A 24511-nucleotide genomic window follows, 5' to 3' on the forward strand; every position below is an offset into this window, starting at 1 on the left:
ACTGAAGAGTTTCGGTGAAATGGTATCACCCTGCCGCACCCCTCTCTTGACATCAATGATTACTTCTTTGTAGAATGGTGAGATCCTGGTAGTGAATCCGCAATACAGCTCACGGAGGATCCTGATGTATTGGGCTTGAAAGCCCTGATTGGCTAGGGCTTCAATGACCGCTTCCGTCTCAACAGAATCAAAGGCCTTCTTTAAATCAATGAACGTTAAACAGAGCGGCATCTTGAACTCCCGAGAGTGTGTATATATGTATATGATATATATATATATATGTATATATATATGTAGCACTGTAGCTCTGTAGCACTGTCCTCTTGTTCATCAGTTTGCTCAAGCGGGCACAAGAAATGTCTCCATTGTGAGACTTGTTGTTACTGTTTTTGGCATATTGAATATGCCATGGGGAGCTTGCCAGACTCTGCTATTCGGGCGGGATACTCTCCGTAGCTTGCCTGGGCTCTCCGAGAGGGACTGAGGAATCAAACCCGGGTCGGCCCCGTGCAAATGCCCTACCTGCTGTGCTATCACTCCAGCCCATGTATGTATGCATGCATGTATATTATATAATATATGTATATATATATATGTCTTTGTGTTTTAATATTTAAAAATAAATAATACATATGATTTATTTTTAATATAAGTAAAGAGTTGCTGATAAACTTGAATGCAAGTACTACCCATGCTGCTAAGAATATCGGCAGAGTAGCCCACCTCACCTCTGCTGAGGGTTCTTCTGGAATCTGTATCAATCTAATGAAGGTTCATCTTCCCTTCTTCTCACCTTCTCAGAGTGCAAAGGTTACACAGACATGTCACATCATGCTGATTAATACTATGATAGGCCTGACTGTCATATTATTCTGATTAAATGCTGATGGTGAATGCTGATTAAAATCCACAGCCCTACACAAAATGCACTGGATGCTCTACAAACCTAAACCTCCTTTTGTAATTGACCTTCATTTACATGATCCTCTGTGTCTTGGTAGGCTCAAAGGAATAGCAATTAACTTGCTTTCCTTTGCTCTTTTTCAATCTTCCTAAATTCATGGCTTCATTTCCATTTCACCTGGTGGGGCTGGCAGGTGGCTGTGTACTCCTGAAACTCTGTCCCATGTGTGACAATGTGAATGATGTCCTCTGGATTTTCAGAGACCCTGGTATGAAAGTGCCCCCTCTGCTACATACAGCTCTGTTCTAACATTTCTCTGCTCTATTTGACAGTCTTCTCAACAAAAGATTTTGGAGTTGAGCCTGGGGTTCCATCCTCCTTGGCTCTGTGGTCCCTGCTTGGTGGGGTAGTTAATTGTTTTTTTTTAAATAGTATTCACTGAACCTAAATTAAATTAGAGTCCAAAAATGTCTGTTTACACTGACTTGTGGTGACTCAGGAGGGAGCATCATTAGATCTTTTGTTTCTCCTTCCCTTCAGAGTTTTTCAGGTATTTACAATGGCAAGATATGCTTATCCCAAAGGACACAGAAATATCTACCCAGATGCTGAATAGGGGCCAAGAAGGGCCAATAAGAGTATGGGCAAAGACAAGGTGGAAATAGATGGTAGGAGATTTTCCAGGGCCAAAGACCAGCAGGTAGAAAAAGAAATAATTAGAGAGATGGAGATTAGAATGAAGGAGAGGCTGCACTCCCAGAGCACAAAGAAGATCCCGCTTTCTCCTCAGCACAGCAGGAAGCTACTGGAGGATTATGAGATTATATGATGCCGGTTACATTTCTGAAAAGATCATTCAGGTTGCATTTAGAAAATGAATGGGAGCAAATAAGGGGCTGACAGAAAGGGAGGTAAAGGTCAGAAGAATGCGGAATGAGGGAAGGTAAGGAAATGCAGTCCTCTAAAAGGCAGCGAACAGCCGGCCTGCATCGCCTCTCAGAGCTCCTGAGCAGTCACATGAGAAGGGACCGGAAAGTATCCTTTGCCGTTAGGGACCTGGAGGTCATCCTCGTCTTTACTGAAAGGCGTTATTGAGACCAGAGCTGGAGCGAGGGAGCAGATAGAAGAGTGGGAGGTGCGGAAATGACGACAGTGAGAATCAAAACCTTTTTCCTGAGGCCTGATTATGAATGGGAGGAAGGAGCTAGGTGTGGCTGCAGAAGCCCTGAGCACCCAGAGCTTTTGCACATTTTTTTAAAGATAAAAAGGCAAAATCTAAAGGCTAGAAGGTCCATAAAAAGCAGTACAGAAGGTAAAAAACTTAGTCCTTATTTTCTATCTGTTTCAGAAAAGGCAGGAAGATGGGCTGAAAGCACTGGAAAGAAAAGGTTAGGGAGTGAAATCTCTTGAATCAGCAGAGAGGAGGAAAAGCTAGAAGATGCAAATGCAGATGAGTTGGGGATGGGAAGAAGGAGTGAGTTGAGGAAGTGCATCTTTTGGGGCCTTTTATCCATGAAATAGCTGTGGAGCAGGGGGTGAAGAGTGGAGTAGAGGAGAGGAAACAGTTCAGGGCCTTGAGGAGAATGAGAGAGATTTGCCAAGCTGGGAGATGGGCCAACTTGATAGAGAAGTGTAGGTTTCAGTTGGTAGCTGGTAACCAGAATGCAATGATATTACTACCAGATTGCCCCAAAGTGGGTTTATTTCGCTAGTGCTCAGTTGTTTTGGATCTGAGATGCAGGAGGTAAATGACCGAGTTCATCAGCAAGAAAGTCTGACAAGGAGAAAGAGAATACGAGAGTCTAGGATAGGAGAGAGATGAAATGACCAGCAATGGACTCTCAGATCTCTTTTGTATATAGTGGCATTCCAAGGAGTAGTTAATGAATTGGAAGAAGGAAAACATTGATGACAACAAAGAGCCTGTGTAGTCAAACAAACAGGAAAGCTGGGACAGCGAGAGTGGGATCAAAGTATATGATGCTTGACTTGTAGTTAAAATGGAGGGATGATAGCTAGTCCTAAGTCTAGAATGGAACCATGGAGATTGGGGTTGTAAAGACTTTGAAAAGACTTTCTTAGAAGATTGGAGAGTTACCAGCTGAAAGACAGGAGAAGGTGCAGAACCTCACATATGTGATTTTATATGTGTGTGTGTGTGTGTGCATTTGTGTGTGTATGATATATAGATAGAGATATCTATTTATATAAATCAGCTTCTGGGTGCCTGAAAAAAGTCATTGGGAAACTGAAAATTTCACTTTCAAATCTTCAGGTTGGGGATGGGGGTTCTCATATTCCACCTCATATTCTCCAGTCTAAACAGATCCTTTTTGGGTAGTGGTGTCCTTTGAATAGAGTCAGAAATGAACATTCAAATCAGCATGGCTTCTTTCTGAGTTCTTTTTAGAGATATGGGGGATGTTTCCTAAGCAGTACTCAGGGACTCCAGAGACTCCTCCTAGCAATACTTAGCCATCAGGGCCAGGCAGTTCAATACCTAGGCATGGCCTAGGAAAGGGCTATTGAGGCCACAGCAGGGAATGTAGGGCTCCAGCTCATGTGCTAGTGCATGCCAGCCTAGACCTCTGAGCTATCTCCTGGTGCTTTTATTCTGAATAAAACAGGAGATTTCTGAATTCTGAACTCTCTGTTTACCCTGGTGGGTGGGGGCACACTCAGCTGTGCTCAGGGATCTCTCCTAAGCAGGACTCAAAGAACCATATGTGGTTCCAGAGATAAAACGGACTATTCTTGTGCAAGGCAAGCACCTTATCCTCTGTTCTGTATCTTAGCCCCTCTACTTTCCTTTTAACTAGTGCCATTTACAGGGGGAGAAAGATGATCAATTTCTCTATTTGGGATCCATAATTTCAATTTATCCATGATACTGTAACAATAAAAGAAATTTGTATTGCCCAACTTTATTAATTCTGCTGCTCAAAGAACTCCCTTTCAGTATTTCATTTAGTTTGAGAATCTTTATAGAACATCTGTTTTTGTCTTTTTTTGAAGAAAAATCTTCATTTTGACTTCATTGTTGAGGAATATTCTCACTGGTTATAGAATTCTAGACTGAAAATTTATTTTCTTTTAGCACTTTGAAGATGTTATTCTGTGGTCTACTAGATTCCATTATATTTTTTGATAAGTCAGCTGTCAGTATTATTCTTGCTTCATTGAAAGTAAAATACCTTTTTGCTTTTAATGTTTTCCTGGTCTTTGTTTTCAGCATTTTGACTGTGATGTGTTTAGTCTGGGTTGGTTTTTTTTTTTTTTTGTATTGAAATGTTCATAAAGTTTCTTGAATGTGTGACTTAATGGTCTTTTGTCAGTTTTGAAAAAGAATGTAATGATTATCTTGTCAAATATTACTTCTATCTGTTCTCTCCCTCTCTCATATGTTCTAATTTTTTTACAAGATCTTATGTGCTTTTCTCTAGTCTGTTTTTTACAGCCTTTTTGCCCTTCGTGTTCCTGTCTGATAATTTCTATAAACCCATCTTCCTGGTGACTAAACTTCTCTTCAGCTACAAGAAGTGGATTGCTAATTCCATCTCAAGAAATCCATCTCCATAGTGCTCTTCAGTTTTTAAAAAAATTCATCAAATAGTTAAAATAGATCCTCCCAATTCTCTGGTGAAGTCCTCTACCTTGTCATCTTTTTTCTTGAACACACTGAAAAACCACACAGATATTTTTAAGTAAAAAAAATTGTTTTTAAAATTAAAAATCTCTGATAAATCCAATATATAGATTACACATGGGCATATTTCTATCTACCTTTCTTAGTTTGAGTCATTGAAATAGTTACTAATTGTTTTTAAGGGCTGGACATTTTGTGCAACACATTATAGATGCTGGAGGATGTTATTTTGTCCTAAAGAAGATTTGCCCTAACTTTTATCTGCAACCTGGTGCTGGAGAGAAATGACATCCATCCAATGCTGGATGTAATTTGCAGACCAAATTGGAGGGGTTTTTTTTGTGTTTGTTTGTTTTTAGCAAATGTTTGATGTTTACCTCCTCTCATGAAGGTATTGATCTTCAGAGATCCATATCCAAATCTCTGGACATTCGGTCCTAAATGTAAGATGATCCTAAATCTGACTTCGTGATAGCTACTTCTCAATTTGATGTGTTAAAAGAATTAACATGTCTCACAAGAGTGAAATCAAGTTCTGAGTATGGGACTCATTTTCTGTTGTCATGCTAACTCTGAAACCTTTTCTAAGAGCTCTTGTCATTGTATTTAGTCTACCCCATCAGAAATAATAGGGTCAGATCACATATATAATGTAAGAAGTGGCAAACCTTACTTTCTTATATATCCTCTTTTCTTAAAGGAATCATTAAGAAAGGAATCATTTCCTATAGGAATGTTTTTTACTATAGGTTTATTAATTAGGAAAGTGGTTCCTTCTTCCTTGGATGTTTGTCTGTGAAGTTGTACCTTCAAGAATAGGTGCAACTTCTGGGCTGGAGTGATAGCATAGCGGGGAGGGTGTTTGCCTTGCATGCTGGTAATCTGGGTCTGATCCCCAGCACCCCATATGGTCCCCTGAGCACCGCCAGGAGTAAATCCTGAGTGCATAAGCCAGGAGTAACCCCTGTGCATCGCTGGGTGTGACCCCAAAAAAGCAAAAAAAAAATAGGTACAACTTCATTTGGATGATAAAATTGTGTAAATGGCTATATGAAATGAATAGATTTGTTTGTTTGTTTGTTTGTTTTGGAAAACACCCAGTCCCAGCCATGCCCTGGGCTTGCTCCTGGCTCTGCTCTCAAGAATCTCTTCTAATCATTCTGGGGGTCAAACCTGAGTTGGCTAAGTGCAAGGCAAGCTCCTTACTCACCATGCTGTATTTGCAAACCCTCGTCTATAAGATGAAAGAGCAAACCTTGTTTTTGACCTTTTCCCCTAGTAATGTAAAAGTAGTAGCACTGTAGCACTGCCATCCCGTTGTTCATTGATTTGCTCGAGTGGGCACCAGTAACATCTCCATTTGTCCCTGTTGCATGCTAGTGTAGTCCAATGGCATCTTCTTGTTCCAGGAACACAAAGTGAGACTTGTTACTGTTTTTGGAATATCAAATATGCCACGAGGAGCTTGCCAGGCTCTGCTGTGTGGACCAGATACTCTCTGTAACTTGCTGGGCTCTCCAAGAGGGACAGAGGAATTGAACCTGGGTTGACCACATGCAGGGCAAACACCCTACCTACTGTGCTTTTGCCCCAGCCCAATGTAAAATAGTAATAATCATAATAATATTTGCTATAATTTATTAGATTTGCTATGGACTTGGCTCTATATTAGTTTTCTTATTTGTTTGTTTCTTGGCTTTTGGGGTCACACCCAGCAATACTCAGGAGTTACTGTCGGCTCTGCACTCAAAAATTACTCCTTGCATTGCTCTGGGGACCATAGCGGATACTGGGGATGGAAGAACCTGGGTTAGCCACATGCAAGGCAAATACCCCGTCCACTCTACTATTACTCTGGCCTCATATGTTAGATATTTTATAGAGAATATCTCATTTAACCCTAAGTAGACACTAAAAGATAGTCAAGAAAACTGTTTCTGTTTCAAGTTTAGGTAACTGAGAGTCCAGAGTTCAGGTCAACTTAAATAAAATTCCAGAGCCAGGAAGTAAGTAGCACAAGTACATTTGGAAGCATTTTTTTCTAAACCCTATATCTAGCAAAGATCTTTTCAACATTTTTCTCTACTTCTTGACTTGCCCTATTTCATTGTAACTAGTTTCATGATTTCACAGAACCCTATAATTCTGAGATATTTTCTTAAATAAGCGGAGATCTGAAGTAGTCAGGAGATCTACTTGCAAATAAATCTCCTTCCTGCTACCTTTCCCTTAGATACTTTGAGATTCTTTCCTCTCCACTTAGCCTTACTTTGATATGTATTTTACAGTAAACACTTCCATTTATAAGTGCTATGACAAATCAGAAAGTAAAATTTGTTTTTTTCAAATAATGGCTTTATGCAAGAACAGGAAGCAATTAGTGGTGGGGTTTTATTTTAGAGGATGAGGTTGCTGGGAGGAGGACTGGGTGAAAACTGCATTCTGCAGTGTCACATGAATGAGTGATAGAAAGTGATAACTCAGCCGCAGCCCAGTGCTCGACAGTGAGTCAGCGTGATTTTGTCCTCTGACCCAAAGTGGAAATCACAGCTGGGAGAGATAAGCTTCCTGGTGTGGACCCCGCCCTTCCCTGCCTTCCGGATCATGTGTCCACAAGACAGGAACCTTTCAGTACTTCACCCAATAGAGATGGAGTCTCACCCCTTCTTGGGTTCAGGCAGATAGTTCTAAGATTTCTTTACATTTTTTGATATTTCTAATGTTTCTGAATATTTACCAGTGAATATTCAGTGATTTGCCCTTCAGCAGCATCAAGTTTGGGTCTGGTGTCATAAGCAGAATTTAATTTTTAGGACAAGATTTTGTAATTTGATGCTGCCTTAACTTTCTAGGGTCTTTATAAATAGTAATACAGTTTTAGTGAAAAAACAAAGACAGGTGATGAGCAGGATTCGAGGTTACCACATTAATTGTGGGGGTGGGGTTGAGGTGAGGGCAAGGCCAAAGACAGGGACTAAGAAGTGGCATCTGGACAGTGTTGAAGGATCTTTAGCACTTTGATGATGATGGAGGTGCCGTGAATTTTTTTTCATTTGGTTGATTTTCAGACTTACCTGATTGTACTGTGGGCTTACTCCTGACTCTGTGCTCAGGAATCACTCCTGGTAGTGCTTAAGAACTGTATGTGATGACTTGTGACCTAACCAGGATTGGCAAGCACCTTACCTTCTGTACTATCTCTCTGGTCCACTTGGTACAGTAACTTTGTGCATAAACAAAAATAAAATAAAACCATTAATTGTAATTAACTTACCTCAAATAGAAGTAAATAATAAATGTTATATACGAAGTCAGTGGCAACAACATAGATTGCAGCATGGTAGATACACCATGTTTGTAGTAAATGGTAGTAAATGTTTAACAACAACAACAACAACAACAAAGCAAGCATAGCTACTGTGGTGAAGCAAGGAGGGAAGCTGCTGTTTCAGGAGCAGTGGTAACTTGATGGAGTTCTTTGTGTCCCTGTGACTGAAACTGTGCACATAGTGAAAAACAAAAAACCAAAAAAACCTAGAACTCAGTTGTGATTGTTGGGTTAGGATGTTTGGATTGTTAGCAATTTTTTAAACGTTTTTTTCCAGGTTTGATAAATTAACTAAAGACCTAAAATTTAATATAAAAGCCCATTTGTATTATTATAACTATTTGCAAGGGGGAAGAAGTGGAACAAATAACCTTAATATTTTTAAGAATTTTATTTTATTTTTACTAGGTTGTTCAAAATAATTTGTTACATTTAATATTCCAACACCTACCCACCACCATATTTCGAATGTTTCCACTCCAACCCCCAAACCCTGCCTCCAAGCAGGACTTAAATAATTTATATTGCTTGTTATGAATAATGTGCTAAAAATGATCCAAAAAAGTTTCCTTAGGGGAAAGTATGTGAAGATTGCTGTATCTCACCCTGGAGCAGTAAGCCCTTGTATAAAAGTTTACCAGCATATAAAATGTGGTGCGGCAGCAAATGTGGCCGCATGCTCAAGGATTCTAAAATTTTAAATACGGTTTTATGGCCTTAATATTTTTGGACATCTATTTCTTTCAGGCCTTTCTTACTTAGACTCTTTATAAAATCCACCATGGTCTCATGGAAGGGCATACAACAGGAAATGAGTGAGGAGGATTCACTTGACTTAGAATCTGTCTGTGCCGGCATTTGGTTCTTTTTCAGCTTGTGAATAAGATGGTATTTATTACCCCATATTATAGTAAAAAAAAAAAAAGTAGAGAGAGTGGAGATCCTTTACCAAGTCAATCAGCTAAGAATTTGGAAAAATATCGTTCAAATGTGCTGGAGCAATAGCACAGTGGGTAGGGCATTTTCCTTGCAAGCGGCCAACCCAAGTTCGATTCCTCTGGCCCTGTTGGAGAGCCCAGCAAGCTATCGAGAGTATCTTACCCACACGGCAAGCTACCCATGATGTATTCAATATGCCAAACACAGTAACAACAAGTCTCACGATGGTGACGTTACTGGTACCTGCTCTAGCAAATCGATGAACAACGGGAGGACAGTGACAGTGATTGTTCAAATGTAAGTCAGACTTGCTTCTCTAATGTGTCTTTCCAAATAATGTACAGGATTCAGTTCTTTAAAAAAAAAGAAAAGAAAAGAAAAGAAAAAATCACTGGATTAAAATCACCCACTAAAGAGCCAGATAAGTAGTGCATGGAGGTAAAGTGCTTTCCTTGTATGTGGTCAACCCCACCGTCAGGAGTGATCCTGTGCACAGAGCCAGGAATAAAGCCTAAGCACTGCTGGTTGTGATCCAATTCCCCCTCAAATATAAATACACAAAATTATCAACTCAAAAATTTTGTTTTACTATTAATATTTTTGGGGAGGGAAGGGGAATAGTTTGGGCCATACTCAGTGGTGCTCATTGTTTATTTCTGGTGGGTCTCAGGGGATCATATAGGGTGTCTGGTATTGAACCCATGTGCAAGGTCCTACCCACTATGCTATTTCACTATTACTTCATACTATTAGTCTCTTTCTTTACTAAACTAAGTTCTTACTTTGGTTAGAAAAAGGTGTATTGAGATAGATAAATGGGATAATCTTAAACTAAAAAGCTTCTGCACCTCAAAAGAAACAGTGACCAAATTACAAAGACAGTCTACAGAATGGGAAAGGATATTCACCCAATACCTATCCGAGAAGGGGTTGATATCAAGGATATACAAAGCAATGGTTGAACTCCACAAGAAGAAAACATCCAACCTCATCAAAAAATGGGGCAACGAAATGAACAGAAACTTTCTCAAAGAAGAAATCCGAATGACAAAAAGGCACATGAGGAAATGCTCTACATCATTAATCATCAGGGATATGCAGATCAAAACAACAATGAGATATCTCACACCACAGAGACTGGCCCACATCCAAAAGAAGCAACGGGTGTTGGCGTGGATGTGGCGAGAAAGGGACCCTCCTTCACTGGTGGTGGGAATGCCGACTGGTTCAGCCCTTTTGGAAAACAGCATGGACGATTCTCAAAAAATTAGAAATTGAGCTTCCATTTGACCCATCAATACCACTCCTGGGAATATATCCCGGAGAGGCAAAAAAGTACAGTCGAAATGACATCTGCAGTTATATGTTCATTGCTGCACTGTTCATAATAGCCAAAATTTGGAAAAAACCCAAGTGCCTGAAAAAAGATGACTGGTTAAAGAATTAACCAGACAAAGGGCTGGAGCGATAGCACAGCGGTAGGGCGTTTGCCTTGCACGCAGCCAACATGGCCAACCCGAGTTCGATTCCTCCGCCCCTCTCGGAGAGCCCGGCAAGCTACCGAGAGTATCTCGCCCGCACGGCAGTGCCTGGCAAGTTCCCCGTGACGTATTTAATAAGCCAGACACAGTAACAACAAAGTCTCCAATGGAGACGTTACTGGGCCTGCTCGAGCAAATCGACGAACTACGGGAGGGCCTTTACTTTACCTGGTTAAAGAAACTTTGGTACGTCTACACAATGGAATACTATGCAGCTATTAGAAAAGATGAAGTCATGAAATTTACATACAAGTGGTTCTACATGGAAAATATCATGCTAAGTGAAATGAGTCAGAAAGAGAGGGACAGACATAGAAAGACTGCACTCATCTGGGGACTATAAAGTAACAGAATGGGAGTCGAACACCCAAGAATAGTTGAGATAAGTACCAGGAGATCTGCTCCACGGCTTGGAAGCTGGCAGCACATGCTAGGGGAAAAGGCAGCTCAGATAGAAAAGGGAATACCAAGCAAAGGATGTTTAGAGGACTTGCTAGGGATGCAAGATGAGTGCTGAAAGTAGAATATAAACTGAACACGATGGTCACTCAATACCTCTATTGCAAACTGCAACACCCTAAAGGAGAGAGTGAGCAAAAGGGAATGCCCTGCCACAGAGGTGTGGTGGGTTGGGGGGAAAGGATGGGGAGTGGGAGGGCTACTGGGATCATTGGTGGTGGAGAATGGGCACTGGTGGAGGGATGGGTACTCGATCATTGTATAACTGAAACCCAAGCATGAAAGTTTGTAAGTCTACAACTGTACCTCATGGTGTTTCACTAATTAAAAAAAAGAAAGAAAAGAAAAGAAAAGAAAAGAAAAGAAAAATATATATTAAGAGCATTGCATAGAACAATGTGCTTCTGTGAATTTGACATCAAGAAGATATAAGAGGTTCCCAAGTGGTTCAAATGATAGAGAGTGAATGTGTAAAACCCTGAGTTTGAGCCCCAGTACCACTAGGTCCCTCAAGAACCATCTAGAGATACTCTGGTGGTTCTCATTATGCTGGATATGACCACCACAATAACTAACAACAATAAAAAACAGGTAGATAAGGCATTTGCTTTGCACACGGCCAACCTGGATTCTTTTCTCAGTACCAGGGACGGTCCCCTGAGCTTATCAGGAGTGAACCCTGAGCACAGAGCCAGGATTAAACCCTGAAAAATGCTGGGTGTGACTAAAAAAAAAAACAGACAAAAAAGAGATGAGTCATTGTAGGTACCTAATTGAGTGGTTAGATGACTCACACACACACACACACACACACACACACACACACACACACACACACCAAAATTTGAACTGATTCTTATAATAACCCCTAAAGTTCCTAGGTATGTGAAACTAGAGCTACAGATTAATGTTTTACTGCCCACACAGTCACAGTTTGTGTTGAGGAAAGGCTGGTATTGTTGCAAAGTGGAGAATTTACAAGCTCACAAAAACAGTTTGTGACCTCTTAGCCCAGAGAGGTTCTAAGTAGTTTTATTTTATTGAATTTTATTTTTGGTTTTGGGCAATATCTGGCTGTGCTCAGGGATTACTTCTGGCCCTGAGCTCAGTGATCACTTCTGGTGGGCTCAGAGACCATATGGGGTGCTAGGGATAGAACTAAGATTGGCTGCATGCAAGGTGAGCACCCTACTGTCAGTACTGTCTCCCAGGTCCTATAGCTGTATTTTAAAATAAATAACTTGCAAATATTTATAATTTTTGACAATATTTTACAGTTGTCTTGTTTAGATATTAATGTACAATACGCTGCACATTTTTAATGGACAATTTGATAAATATGCATGCACCTGTGAAACATCACTTCAATAAAGATAATGATTATATCCATTACTCCAAAAAATTGAGTTTTGTAATGCTTTATTTTTGAAGAAAGGAAAAGAAATGACTCAGTCATTTAATTTCTTTATTCATTCAATTTGATGGAAAGAACCTGAATGGTAACTCAGACCAGAAGTCTGGTCTTGCCCTAAATAGCTACATGAAATTCACTGAGTCTCTTTATTTTTCCAGTTCTTAGTTTTCTCATCTAAAAAAATGAAGGAGTTGGACTAGTTGGTCCCTAAGGTCCCTTACAGCTCTAAAGTTCAGTAGAGCTAAGAGAACATTCATACTCAAGGTACTGGTTTGTTTCTAAATCGTTTAATGTGGGGCCAGAGCAATAGTACAGTGGGTAAGGCATTTGCCTAAGTTGTTTAATGCAAATCTATGCTTTTCCCCAAGGAACAGAGAAATAGTACAACTGATTGGGGACTAGCCTAACCTGAGTTCAATTCCCAGCACCTCATATGGATCCCTCCAGTCCAACCAGAGTAATAGTTGAGTGTAGAGCCAAGAGTAAGCCCTGAGCACTGCCAGGGGTAGACAAAAAAAAAAAGTACACACACACACACACACACACATATATATGTATGTATATATATATATATATACATATATATATATATAATCAGTTATCCAGCTTCATCTCTGCCAAACGTGGCTTGCTTCCTGGACTAATTGATGGTTAAATTATTTCATTTCTTTTTATTCCCTGTGAGAGTTAAATTATTTATTTCTTTTTATTCCCTGATTCAAGGTTATTCAGGTCATTGCTTTCATATTAGACTTGATACGTTTAAGGAACTGGTCTGCTAATGCATTTAGAGCTAAGGGTTGGGTAAAGATGCAAAATTTGGCCATGTCTTAAGCAAAGATCAGTTGAGGGGTGACAGGCCTTTTGGTTCCTCAGATACACGTAAGGCAGCTTTGGCATTTTATGGGGGCCAGAGAGGAACCATACTGGATTTACTTCATGGCTGGAGGAAGGGAAGCAGATTGGGGTTTAATTAAAATTCTAATCCCAACTTTGCACATCTTCTTGCCAAGTCAGCAGCCAGCATTGTGTTTGTGGTTCTGGTGATTTTGTGACGATGACATACATAGCTACCTCAAAAACTCTTGCAAATTTGCCTAAAGCTTCAATATGCTCAGCAGATGCTTTCGTCAGTCCTGGCAGGCTGCCGTGGTTTTTTCCTGAGTTTTTAGAGATAGCTCTTCCACCCCTGTCCTGGCTCTTGCTTGGAAGGGTGCAGGAAGCACTGGAGAGGGCTGGCGTTGAAGTGGAGCTGCTTACAAATGAGAAAACAGCTTCCTCTTAGCACTGTGATCTTTCCAAACTATGTCTGTTTTCCAGGTAGCTAAGTGGGCTTTCTAAGGAGGGGCTTCTCTGCCTTCATCTTGCTGCACCATGAGGTTCTTCCTGCTTTGTGCCTACATGCTGCTCCTGATGATTTCCCAACTGAGGGCAGTCAGCTTTCCTGAAGATGATGAACCCCTTAATACCGTAGATTATCACTGTAAGTAATAGAAACAACTTTCTCCTTTTCTCAGAAGAAATCATTTCTGGTTTTGATTTTGCAAGCATATTCATTTTCAGAAAGAGAGTTTTAGATCCCTTTCACTGTTTTGCATATTAATTTACCCATAATCATTTCCTAGTGTTTGTAGAAAATGGAACAGTTTTGTTGAGTGGTTTTCTAAAGCAGCCCATACATAGGTTAGCTATTTTAAATGAAAAGGAAAAGACCAGTTGATGACATTCACCATCTTTTATTCATTTATATTCAAGACCTTAGGAGAAGAATTTAGTTAAAACCCTTCTACAACTAGTATATACAGCTAATCAATGCTGTATATTGATTCTTTAGCTCCATAATCCTGACTGATGGTTTAGCCCATTTTTACTTGCAGATTCAAGGCAATATCCGGTTTTTAGAGGACGCCCTTCAGGCAATGAATCACAGCACAGGCTGGACTTTCAGCTGATGTTGAAAATTCGAGACACACTCTATATTGCTGGCAGGTAATTTTCCTCTCATTGGTTTATTAGATTAAAATTCTTTTCTCTTGTGGCGCTTGCATTAATGTGTCTAGTTCATGAAAAACTAATATGTGATTGTGATCAAAAATTGCAAGTAGCCAAAAATATTCACCGAGAAGTCAGGGTTGTGTGTATCAGGAACAAAATACAGAGCTAAAAGGATTCAGCAGTGCAGTTTTATTACTGCCATCAAGAAATCATACACCATGCTTTATTCCTAAAGCAGCAGGGGGGAAAAATCTTTATTCTCTTTTAACTTGGAACTGTTCAAGCAAATATTAGATGCATGTCTATGCTAATACCAGGTAGCAGTTTGACCCATGCCTGAAGAGAAGAGCTCTCTACTCCCTAACCACGGCGATATAGAATAGGATCTCACTAATGAAAAACTTCTCATTGTTGACTTTCTGTGAGACAGAGAAAATCCAAATGATCTTCAAAACACAATAAAGGCAGCTTTGTAAAAATAAAACCAGCAGCTGCCTTCACATTTTTATGCATTCACATCTATGACTTACCATCATTTCCCCCCCCCCCCCCCCAACAGGGATCAAGTTTATACAGTCAACTTAAATGAAATTCCCAAAACAGAAGTGATCCCAAGCAAGGTGAGGAAGTATACTTGGCAAACTGATTTGCATTCCCCCAGAACTTGAATAATGACCCCCCTCCCCTCCAAAACCTTTCATAGTTAAAAACTGAACTTCGGCTTTGCTTAATTAACATAGAAACTGACATGGCGATCCAGACAACAGGATCGAGAAAACTGTGCAATGAAAGGCAAACACAAAGTGAGTACAACAGACCTGTGCCTGCTAGATGTGATCTTTATTTGCTCTTGATCCCACAGTGTCAGCATGAAGCATAGCTAATGTTTACGTACTTGTTGTTTTCTTTAGGATGAATGCCACAACTTTATTAAAGTATTTGTCCCAAGAAATGATGAGATGGTTTTTGTGTGTGGTACCAATGCCTTTAATCCCATGTGTAGATACTATAGAGTGAGTATATTTTGTATGATATGCCTTTTAAAAAAATCAGCTTCTCCTCATTTGCTGGCATGCTGTTAGAGTTGAATCCTCTATGCTGTATCCTAGTAATTTATTTTATCTCTAAAATGTGATGGAAGAATAAAGACAGTACACTTTGAATAGAATTTGGGTACAAATAAAGCAGTGTTGCCTTCAAACAGGTACATTGAACAGATGTGACACTACCTTTTTATTCTTCTTTTGTAGTTGAGTACCTTAGAGTATGATGGGGAAGAAATTAGTGGCCTGGCAAGATGCCCATTTGATGCCAGACAAACCAATGTTGCCCTTTTTGCTGGTAAGATCTTTTAGTGTAATGAATATAAATGAGTAATGAGTAATGACATTGAAGGTGCAAAAAGGAATTTAAAGGGTGCAGGGGGGCTGGAGCAATAGCACAGCGGATAGGGCGTTTGCCTTGCATGCAGCCAACCTGGATTCGATTCCCAGCATCCCATATGGTCCTCTGAGCACCGCCAGGGGTAATTCATGAGTGCAGAGCCAGGAGTAACCCCTGTGCATCGCCAGGTATGACCCCCCTCCCCCCAAAAAAGCATAAAAGGTGCAGGCAAGTTGTATAAGTAGAATAGCTATCTTGATACAGATATTTCAAAGGACTAAAAGCTGCAAATATCTTTTAAAAAAAAACGAGGAATTAAAAGTGAGGCTAATACAAGTTTTCTGATACTTGTCTCTGTTGTTTACTAAGCCAGTGACCCTGAGTAAATTGCTTGCCTTTATGATGCTTTGATCCGTCATCTGTAGAATCAGGTAATACCATAGACCAACCTGTCACAGGTTGATTCCAGGTGTCAGTTTTTTAGGGTTTTTTTTTTTGGTGTCAATATCAATAACATAGGCAAAAGTATTATATTGGGTGTAACACACCACCTAGGATAACACACAACTGGATAATTTTGGTTATTTGATCCAAATTATAACTTTGGTTTCAGATGGGAAGTTGTACTCTGCCACAGTAGCTGACTTCTTGGCTAGTGATGCAGTTATTTATCGAAGCATGGGTGATGGATCTGCTCTGCGCACAATAAAATATGATTCCAAATGGATAAAAGGTATCTTTGTAGAGCAAAGTTGAAATCAACAAGGGTGGTGGGATGGCCTGGGTACCATGGATTGAGAGAGTCAGTGCCAGACTTCAATGTTGTTTGCTTAGAGCAACTATAACCTTCTTTGTTTGTGAAGGAAAACATCAAAGGATGGTAAGGGGACATGTCAAGGAGTTCTGGTAGGAAGGTAGTTTCACCTAGATTTTCTTCTGTCAGAGAGAGGGAGAGAGAGAGAGAAAGAGAGAGACAGAGAGACAGAGTGTGAACACCAATTAGCTTAACTCTGTAGACATCCTTGTCCATATGTCTGTGCTGGCAGAAACAATCCATTCATATCTATAGAGTCATTTTCTTCTTTGGTGTCCAGAAATCACAGTTCTTTTTTTATTTTTTTTCCCTCAACCTAAGTCCTTTTCCTCCCTAGTTAAATAGGTTAATGAATAAATCAGTTGAAACAAAGACCTTTGCTGTAGTTCAGTTCCCTGTAGGCCTTTTTTTACAGTCCATTAGCTGACATTAAAGTCTATGGGTTCCCTGAAGCTTCAGCATACCCATAGCAGGTCTCTTCAATGAGCTGGCTTAGATGTGTCCTTGTAGGCTTGAATATACCTGGGTGATATCTGTCCATCATACCTTGAAGTCAGGGTCTCAGGCTAATGAATGATCCCTTAGCAATCAGTTTGTTTCCCATTTTTCTTTCAGAACCGCACTTTCTTCATGCCATAGAATATGGAAACTATGTCTATTTCTTCTTCCGAGAAATTGCTGTAGAACATAATAATTTAGGCAAGGCAAGTAACGTGCTTGACTTAGATTGTGGACTTGAATGGGATGGAATTGGGCCAACTTTGGTAAAGCTATGGCTTTTGTATGTTTTATACAATTCAGTGTATTTTAAGGCCAGGTGTGGAGAGGTGAGGGGCTTCTGAAAACAAATGCTGGGGTGTGGGGAGGGGGCGGCACTCAACAATTAAACAACGACCAGCAGCTTTGAGTGTCGAGTGTCATTTCTCCATTGTTACTTAGAAAATATTCTACAGGCACCCTTAGCTATAGGTGGCACTTTAACTATTAAGACATTCATAAATAGCTTTTTGTACTCAGTCTTTAAATGATGAAATATAAGGGTTCAGTTTTTAGTGCATTCATCAAAGCTCCTATGTGAATTTTAAGTACACCAAACTTTCTATGCCAAGTGTAAGGATGACACATTTCATCAACAATAGGAGAAGTGAAATGAGTGTGACAATGGTTTCCATTCAGCTAAGAGGTTTACTAGCTCACTTCTTGGGGCACTTGTTTGGGAGAACAGGAAATAGCCCTTTATTTCTTGCCTGGGTGCATCCAGTTTTCCTTGCTACTGTATAGACCCCTAGAGAGAAAGCTGTTAGAGTCTTTTGAGTTACTTATCTTCAACACTTTTTTCTTTCTTCTTTTTCCACCTCCCTCAAATAGCAGCCTTTTGTTTCCGGTCCTCCTCTGTGCTCCTAACAGTGGCTCTGCTTTTACTTTTGGCAGGCTGTATATTCCCGTGTTGCCCGCATATGTAAAAACGACATGGGGGGCTCCCAGCGGGTCCTGGAGAAACACTGGACTTCCTTTCTGAAGGCACGGCTGAACTGTTCTGTCCCTGGAGATTCCTTTTTCTACTTTGATGTTCTGCAGTCTATCACAGACATAATACAAATCAATGGCATCCCCACTGTGGTCGGGGTGTTTACCACACAGCTCAACAGGTGAGAACAACTCCCTGGCACTTCAAAAGGCCTCTCTGCTTGCCCACAGTGGCCTGGTGGCTTGCTCATGGCTTCCCTCTTTTTTCAGCATTCCTGGCTCTGCAGTCTGTGCATTTAGCATGGATGACATTGAAAAAGTATTCAAAGGCCGGTTTAAAGAACAGAAAACTCCAGATTCTGTTTGGACAGCAGTCCCCGAAGACAAAGTACCAAAGCCAAGGTAAAGAGAGAGAGAGAGAGAGAGATTGAAAGGGCTTTTACTTTTAACAAATCCCTTTGATTTCTGGAAGCATGCATTCTCAGAAAGCAGCTTGGTCAACCTCCCAGCACTGTGAGGGGGTCCTGTGTAGAGGCAGAAAGTCGGGAAACAGAACCCCTGGAGCCAAAAGTGAAACATGAACTCTTTCCATGAAGATGCATTGCTCCGCTGGTGTTGGTCTTTCTCCCCACTCTTTTGACCTCTCCTTTATGCCTTTGGTACATGTGAGGGGTCAGACACAATGTTCTTCCTTTAGGCCTGGTTGCTGTGCCAAGCATGGCCTTGCTGAAGCTTATGAAACCTCTATTGAGTTCCCGGATGAAACCCTGTCTTTCATCAAATCGCATCCCCTGATGGACTCAGCTGTACCCCCCATTGCTGATGAGCCCTGGTTCACAAAGACCAGGATCAGGTATGGCTACACTGCAAACGCCAGCCATACTCCACTCTACCTCTCCTCCTCCTGTTGCCTGCCCATCTCTGACATGCTCTCCCACCTGCTCTGGTAGGTACAGACTCACAGCCATTGCGGTGGACCATACAGCAGGACCCCACCAGAACTACACAGTCATCTTCGTTGGCTCGGAGGCTGGTGTGGTACTTAAAGTTTTGGCAAAGACCAGTCCTTTTTCTTTGAATGACAGCGTATTACTGGAAGAGATTGAAGCCTACAACCATGCAAAGTAGGTATATTTTACGAGAACGCTCTTCAGCACTACTCAAAATTTCCGGACTGCATTTTTATCTAGTCATTTCCTTGCAGTCCTCTGAATTAGCAGTGGTTAGTCATATTAGCATTTTAGGTTATTTTTTTCTTCCTCACGGAAATGAATCCTGCGTTTATTGTTTTCCTGTGTCTGCTGTGGCTAGAAAACTGGGCAGTGGATGGGTTTCAAAATAATTCAAGTTTCATTTGTCACCTGTGGACAATGAGAAACATTTTAGCACACTTTCTTTACCTGGCAGATTTCAGGATGCCACATGCAGCACAGATGGTTGTACTTTCTCTCACACATGCTATCTCTCACTTTCTCTCTCTCTCTCTCTCTCTCTCTCTCTTTCAAAAACACACATATACACATAATCACACAGAATATACTTCTAGTTAAGCATTTTCTTCCAATTACTAATAGAGAAATTTTTTAAAATTGTTTTTAATTATTAAACCAGCACGAAATACACAATTACAAAGTTCTTTATGTTTTGGTTTATATCATTCAGTGTCCAACACCTTTCCCTTCACCAGTATACATTTCCCACCACCATTGTCCCCACTTTCCCTCCTTCCACCCCACTGCTACCTCCAATATGTATACAGCAAGAACTTTTCTTCTCTCTCCCTCTCTTCTCTCTATCTGCTCTCTCTCTCTCTCTCTCTCTCTCTCTCTCTCTCTCTCTCTCTCTCTCTCTCTCTCTCTCCCCCTCTTTGTTCAGAGTTATGGTCATCATGTATATCCCTTTATCTACTTTAGCATTCAATTGGGCTGGAGAGATAGCACAGCAGGTAGGGCATTTGCCTTGCACACAGCCAGCATGGCCGAATGGCCGACCCGAGTTCAATTCCTTCGCCCCTCTCAGAGAGCCCGGCAAGCTACCAAGAGTATCTCGCCCACACAGCAAAGCCTGGCAAGCTACCTGTGACGTATTTGATATGCCAAACATAATAACAATTGTCACAATGGAGACATTACTGGACCCGCTCGAGCAACTCGATGAACAACGGGAGCACAGTGACAGTGGCAGCAATTTTTGTCCAGAGTAATGATTTCCAACTCTCATTGTCATAGTGGTCCCTTTGATAGATTTATTTTTGAACCATTAAAACAAATGAAAAATAGAGGAGAGGAATGGAGTAAAAAAAACTTAAGACCCAGAATGTTTAACACAGAAATATTTTAAATGCATTTAAGGCTAGAAAGACAGAACAGGGGTCAAGACACATGCCTTGCAGGGCCAGAGAGATAGTACAGTAGGTACTTTGCATCCAGCTGACCCGGGTTCAATCACTGTCATCCCATGTGGTCCCCTGTGCAGCACAGGGAGTGATTCCTGAGTGAAGAACCAGGAGTAACCTTTGAGTATCACCAGGTATGGCCAAAAACCCTACCTAAATCAGTTTTACAAAACAAAATAATTTTTAAGTTAAAAAATAAGACACTTTCCTTGCATGTAGCCAAGTTTAGATCCCTGGTGATTCTTAGTGTTCCCTGAGCTCCACCAGCCCTGGTCTCTGAGCATAGAGCTAGGAATAGCCTCTGAGCACTGCTAGATCTGGCCAAATCCCGCTACCACCACCATATGAGCAAAACAAATAAACGTAATTAAATATAACACTTTTACTTCCCTATGTCTGCATGGTTTACATAAATTACAGTTCCCTTCAATAATCAGAACAGGAAAACAATCTCAAGAACCCCCTTGTGCCACCTGAAATGTAACTAACCATGCAGACCAGCAGCAGACACATGGTATAATTACTGCTTTTCAAACTCTGTGCCTGACTGGTTTGCTACTGAGAATATTCCTTAAGATTGCCTAGCTTCTAGTAATTGCAAACCCCAAGTCCCATTTGTCTTGTATGGTTGTGTGTAGCTCTTGACTTACTAAATGAATGATCTTACAATGTCTCTCACAATGTAGGTGTAATGCCGAGAACGAGGAGGACAGAAAAGTCATCTCATTACAGTTGGATAAAGACCATCATGCCCTGTACGTGGCCTTCTCTAGCTGCGTAGTTCGCATCCCCCTCAGTCGCTGTGAGCGTTATGGATCGTGTAAAAAGTAAGTTCACACTGACTCACATACCCTGCTCCGAATTCATCAAGACCTTTGATGATGAGAGTATCCAAGTCATGCTCTGTATGGTTTTCTGCAGGTCTTGTATTGCTTCTCGGGACCCGTACTGTGGCTGGTTAAGCCAGGAGACCTGTGGGAGGGTGACGCCAGGGACACTGTGAGTACATTTAGTCACATTAGCCAAGATCATCTCCAGAACTTAAGAAAACTGGACCTTTAAACAAACTTCCCATAACACAATTGCTCTGTTTCTCTCTTTACATATCTGTCACTCTCTGTATACACATAGACATAGATGGGGAAAATGAATAAAGACAGGGTACAACTGTGAGACGGAAGATTGGAGACAGATACAAGCCTAAGGGAAATGGATGGAGAGAAAGAACAATTCTTTTGGTCTCTTACACATTGTAGTTACCAAAATGTTTCACAGAAATACTCTGTTTAACGAGCTTTCATGAAAAGGTCTTTTTAAAATGTTCTCTGCCTGCTCTTACCAATCAATCTTTATTCTTGGTTCTATCTGGTTGTCACTTGTGTTCCTCTTGATAACTGGAGGCTTCTTTGCTTTTTCTTCACCACAGAGCTGGAGGGTATGAGCAAGACCCCGAGTATGGCAACACCGCACACCTAGGGGATTGCCATGGTAAGTCCAGCCTTCGTTTCTCTCCTGACACTTCTTTTTGACTGCATTTGCACGTGAACATTATTTTACAATCAGCCTTTTAATGACTCAGGACACATACTCCTTAGCATTTAACGTAAACTTCGCAAAAGCTGAGCTGTTTGGTCATGGGGTAACATTAGTGGAGAACCTTTTTTTTTTAATTTTTAATTTTTTTCAGTTTCTTCACCATTTACAATTTTATAGGAAATCTAGACAAAAGTAGTCTTCACGAAGAGAGGTTAACCTTTTAATTTACAGTTTTCCTTTGGACTTTTTGAGTTAATTGGAATTTTTTGCTTTCTTTTGGTTACTTTTTACTGATTACTTGTTCCTTTAATTCTTTTAGAAATTTTGCCTACTTCAGCTACACCAGATTACAAAATATTTGGCGGTCCAACATCTGGTTAGTTTTTTTTAATTTTTTTGAATTAACAACCTTTTCTTTCCTTCAGTTCAGCATTTTCAGCCCCTTTTCCCCTCCTTTTGCGCAGTTTGGCAGCCCTTCATTTTTCTGCTTTGACTCATAACCCCACTGATAGTCCCCAAAGACTTTTTCTTATTCAGCACCTCACCCCTTAGTAGCATGTTAACAACCCATCATTGACTGAGGCACATCCTTTCAGAAAACTCAGTCGGGTTAACATAGACGCATTCCAACTGCACGCACATCCACCTGAGCTGTCTTCTCTCTCACCTCCTTGCCTTGTGAATGTTCCCTCTGGCCATCTCCATTCAATGGATGGCAAAATTTCATTATTTTCCCCTTCTCTCCTCACCTCTCCTAAGACCTAGTAAACAAATACACATTTCCACAAAAAAATGTGTATTTATACATTTTAGAGTTCTTTTTTGAGTGGTTTGCGGCCATACTGGGAATCTTTGAATGTTGTGGTCTCGGTGGTGTGAACAAGAGTCGCACTGAATGAAGATGGGTTTCTGATAGTTAAGGTGCTCTGGGGACCAGTCATTCCCCCTCTGTGTGTATGTTCTGGAAAAGTCAGTGGTGACCGTGGCACCTGTGTGAATTGGGGGCATTGAACATTTTCACCTAAAAACCTATGCTTGCCTTTTGAGGAGGGGATATCTATAGGGTGAAAATCAGTAACAGACATATGGAGAGAGGAAATCACTCCCAGGCCTGTTGCTGCTTCTAAAACTAACCAGCAGTTTTTATTTTTTGAGCGGCCAGGGAGGGTAGAAGGAAAAGGATGGCAAATCTGCTGTATCGGGACCTCCTTATGCAGCCTAGAATGAGTTGGGGCTAATTCTATGAGGGAGACTACAGGAACTTTTGGAAGTCTCAAACCAGGTTAAGTGCTTCAACACAGACAGGGCACCATCTGAGATGTGAGAAGGCTCTAGGAGGATGGGGGCTCTAGGATGAAGCCAGACAGGCACTTCAGCAGAACTGGTTTACCAGGTTCAAAGTCAATTGTTGACCAGGTTATTTCCTCATGACATTCCCCCCTAGACACCCCAGTAAAGATTATATCATATCACCGCACCTGTGAAAGTACTTTTCAGAAAATGTACCCAGAAGACCTGAGAAGTGTAGTATAGGAGTTAAGGAGTTTATCTTGCATGCCGCTTACCCAGGTTCAGTCCCTGGCACTACATATGCACCCCCCCCCCCCGTACCACCAAGAGTTCAGAGCTAGCAGTAGCCCCGGGCACCAATGAATGTGACCCCCACACTACCCCTCAAATAAAAGCAGCTACAAAGAATCAGTATTTTGTCTTCCCAAAGAAAAAGAAAATAGCCATTTTTAATCTTTGGGATCTGTATTATTACCTTTTCCATGAGTGCCATTAATCACACAAAGTGCTTCTGGAGGAGTGTTTGGACTGTCTTTTAATTCTGAAATCTGCTTAACATGTCTTACCATTCATCTTAGTATTTAGCTTTCTCTGGCTAGACAGGGATTTGATGTCGTCTCCTCAGATGTGTTTCTATAAAATCCACAAGCAAGCTTTCTCATAAACTCAAAATTCGTGTTAAAAAAATGCAAGCGATCCATCAGAAAAATCTGCTGACACTTCCCATGTTAATAAAAATCTGTTTGCCACCACAGACATGGAGGTATCTTCATCTTCTGTTACCACAATGGCAAGTATCCCAGAAATCACACCTAAGGTGATTGATACCTGGAGGCCTAAACTGACGAGTTCCCGGAAATTTGTAGTTCAAGATGACCCAAACACTTCTGATTTTACTGATCCTTTATCAGGTATCCCAAAGGGTAAGGCCTCTCGTCAGGGAACTCATGTCTCACTGAGTGGAAACCTGATTCTTCATGTCTCTGAGGAGGCTAGGCACTTAGGATTAATTTGGAGGGAACCCAAAGGGGAGCTGCTTGCTTCTGAGACTCCACCTCCCATGGCTGCATCAGTCACTCCGGTGTTCTGTGGTTCTGTGGAAGTGCATTCTTTAAAAGATGAAAGCAGTCGAAAGCTGTTAAAGAAAGGGTTGGTGAAACAGCCACTCAGACAATCTAATCTGTGTTGGTTTCTGTCTGAAGAAGCTGAGCGTCTGCTGGCTACAGGAGAATTTCGAGGGTCACCCCAGCAACATCAAAAGCCAAAACTCATTAATTGCATATATCCTGATATCAGATGTTTTGTCTAGGAACCTCTCTCAGCCTTTTGTTTTGTCGCAATTCAAAACCTAATATGAAAAAAGGAACGTGTGAGGTGCTAAGTTGCTTGAATGCCACAAG

The 24511-nt window shown here is 40.9% G+C and overlaps 1 protein-coding gene across 1 annotated transcript in view; it reads left to right on the plus strand.

Moving 5' to 3' along the window:
* SEMA6D (semaphorin 6D) overlaps positions 1–24511 on the plus strand; it is a 65557-nt gene that overhangs the window by 36030 nt on the left and 5016 nt on the right. The window contains exons 2-18 of the mRNA XM_056135357.1: positions 13552–13714; positions 14109–14220; positions 14786–14846; positions 14967–15029; positions 15138–15239; positions 15477–15567; positions 16223–16342; positions 17039–17127; positions 17855–18072; positions 18161–18292; positions 18588–18743; positions 18841–19014; positions 20972–21112; positions 21207–21284; positions 21712–21773; positions 22141–22197; positions 23867–24034. Of these exons, the coding sequence (XP_055991332.1) occupies positions 13606–13714; positions 14109–14220; positions 14786–14846; positions 14967–15029; positions 15138–15239; positions 15477–15567; positions 16223–16342; positions 17039–17127; positions 17855–18072; positions 18161–18292; positions 18588–18743; positions 18841–19014; positions 20972–21112; positions 21207–21284; positions 21712–21773; positions 22141–22197; positions 23867–24034 (1933 nt within the window). The 5' untranslated portion in view covers positions 13552–13605. The remainder of the gene's footprint in view (positions 1–13551; positions 13715–14108; positions 14221–14785; positions 14847–14966; positions 15030–15137; positions 15240–15476; positions 15568–16222; positions 16343–17038; positions 17128–17854; positions 18073–18160; positions 18293–18587; positions 18744–18840; positions 19015–20971; positions 21113–21206; positions 21285–21711; positions 21774–22140; positions 22198–23866; positions 24035–24511) is intronic.

The sequence above is a fragment of the Sorex fumeus genome, unplaced genomic scaffold (assembly GCF_029834395.1).
Source record: "Sorex fumeus unplaced genomic scaffold, SorFum_2.1 ptg000111l, whole genome shotgun sequence".
NCBI classification, from domain to species: Eukaryota; Metazoa; Chordata; class Mammalia; order Eulipotyphla; family Soricidae; genus Sorex; species Sorex fumeus.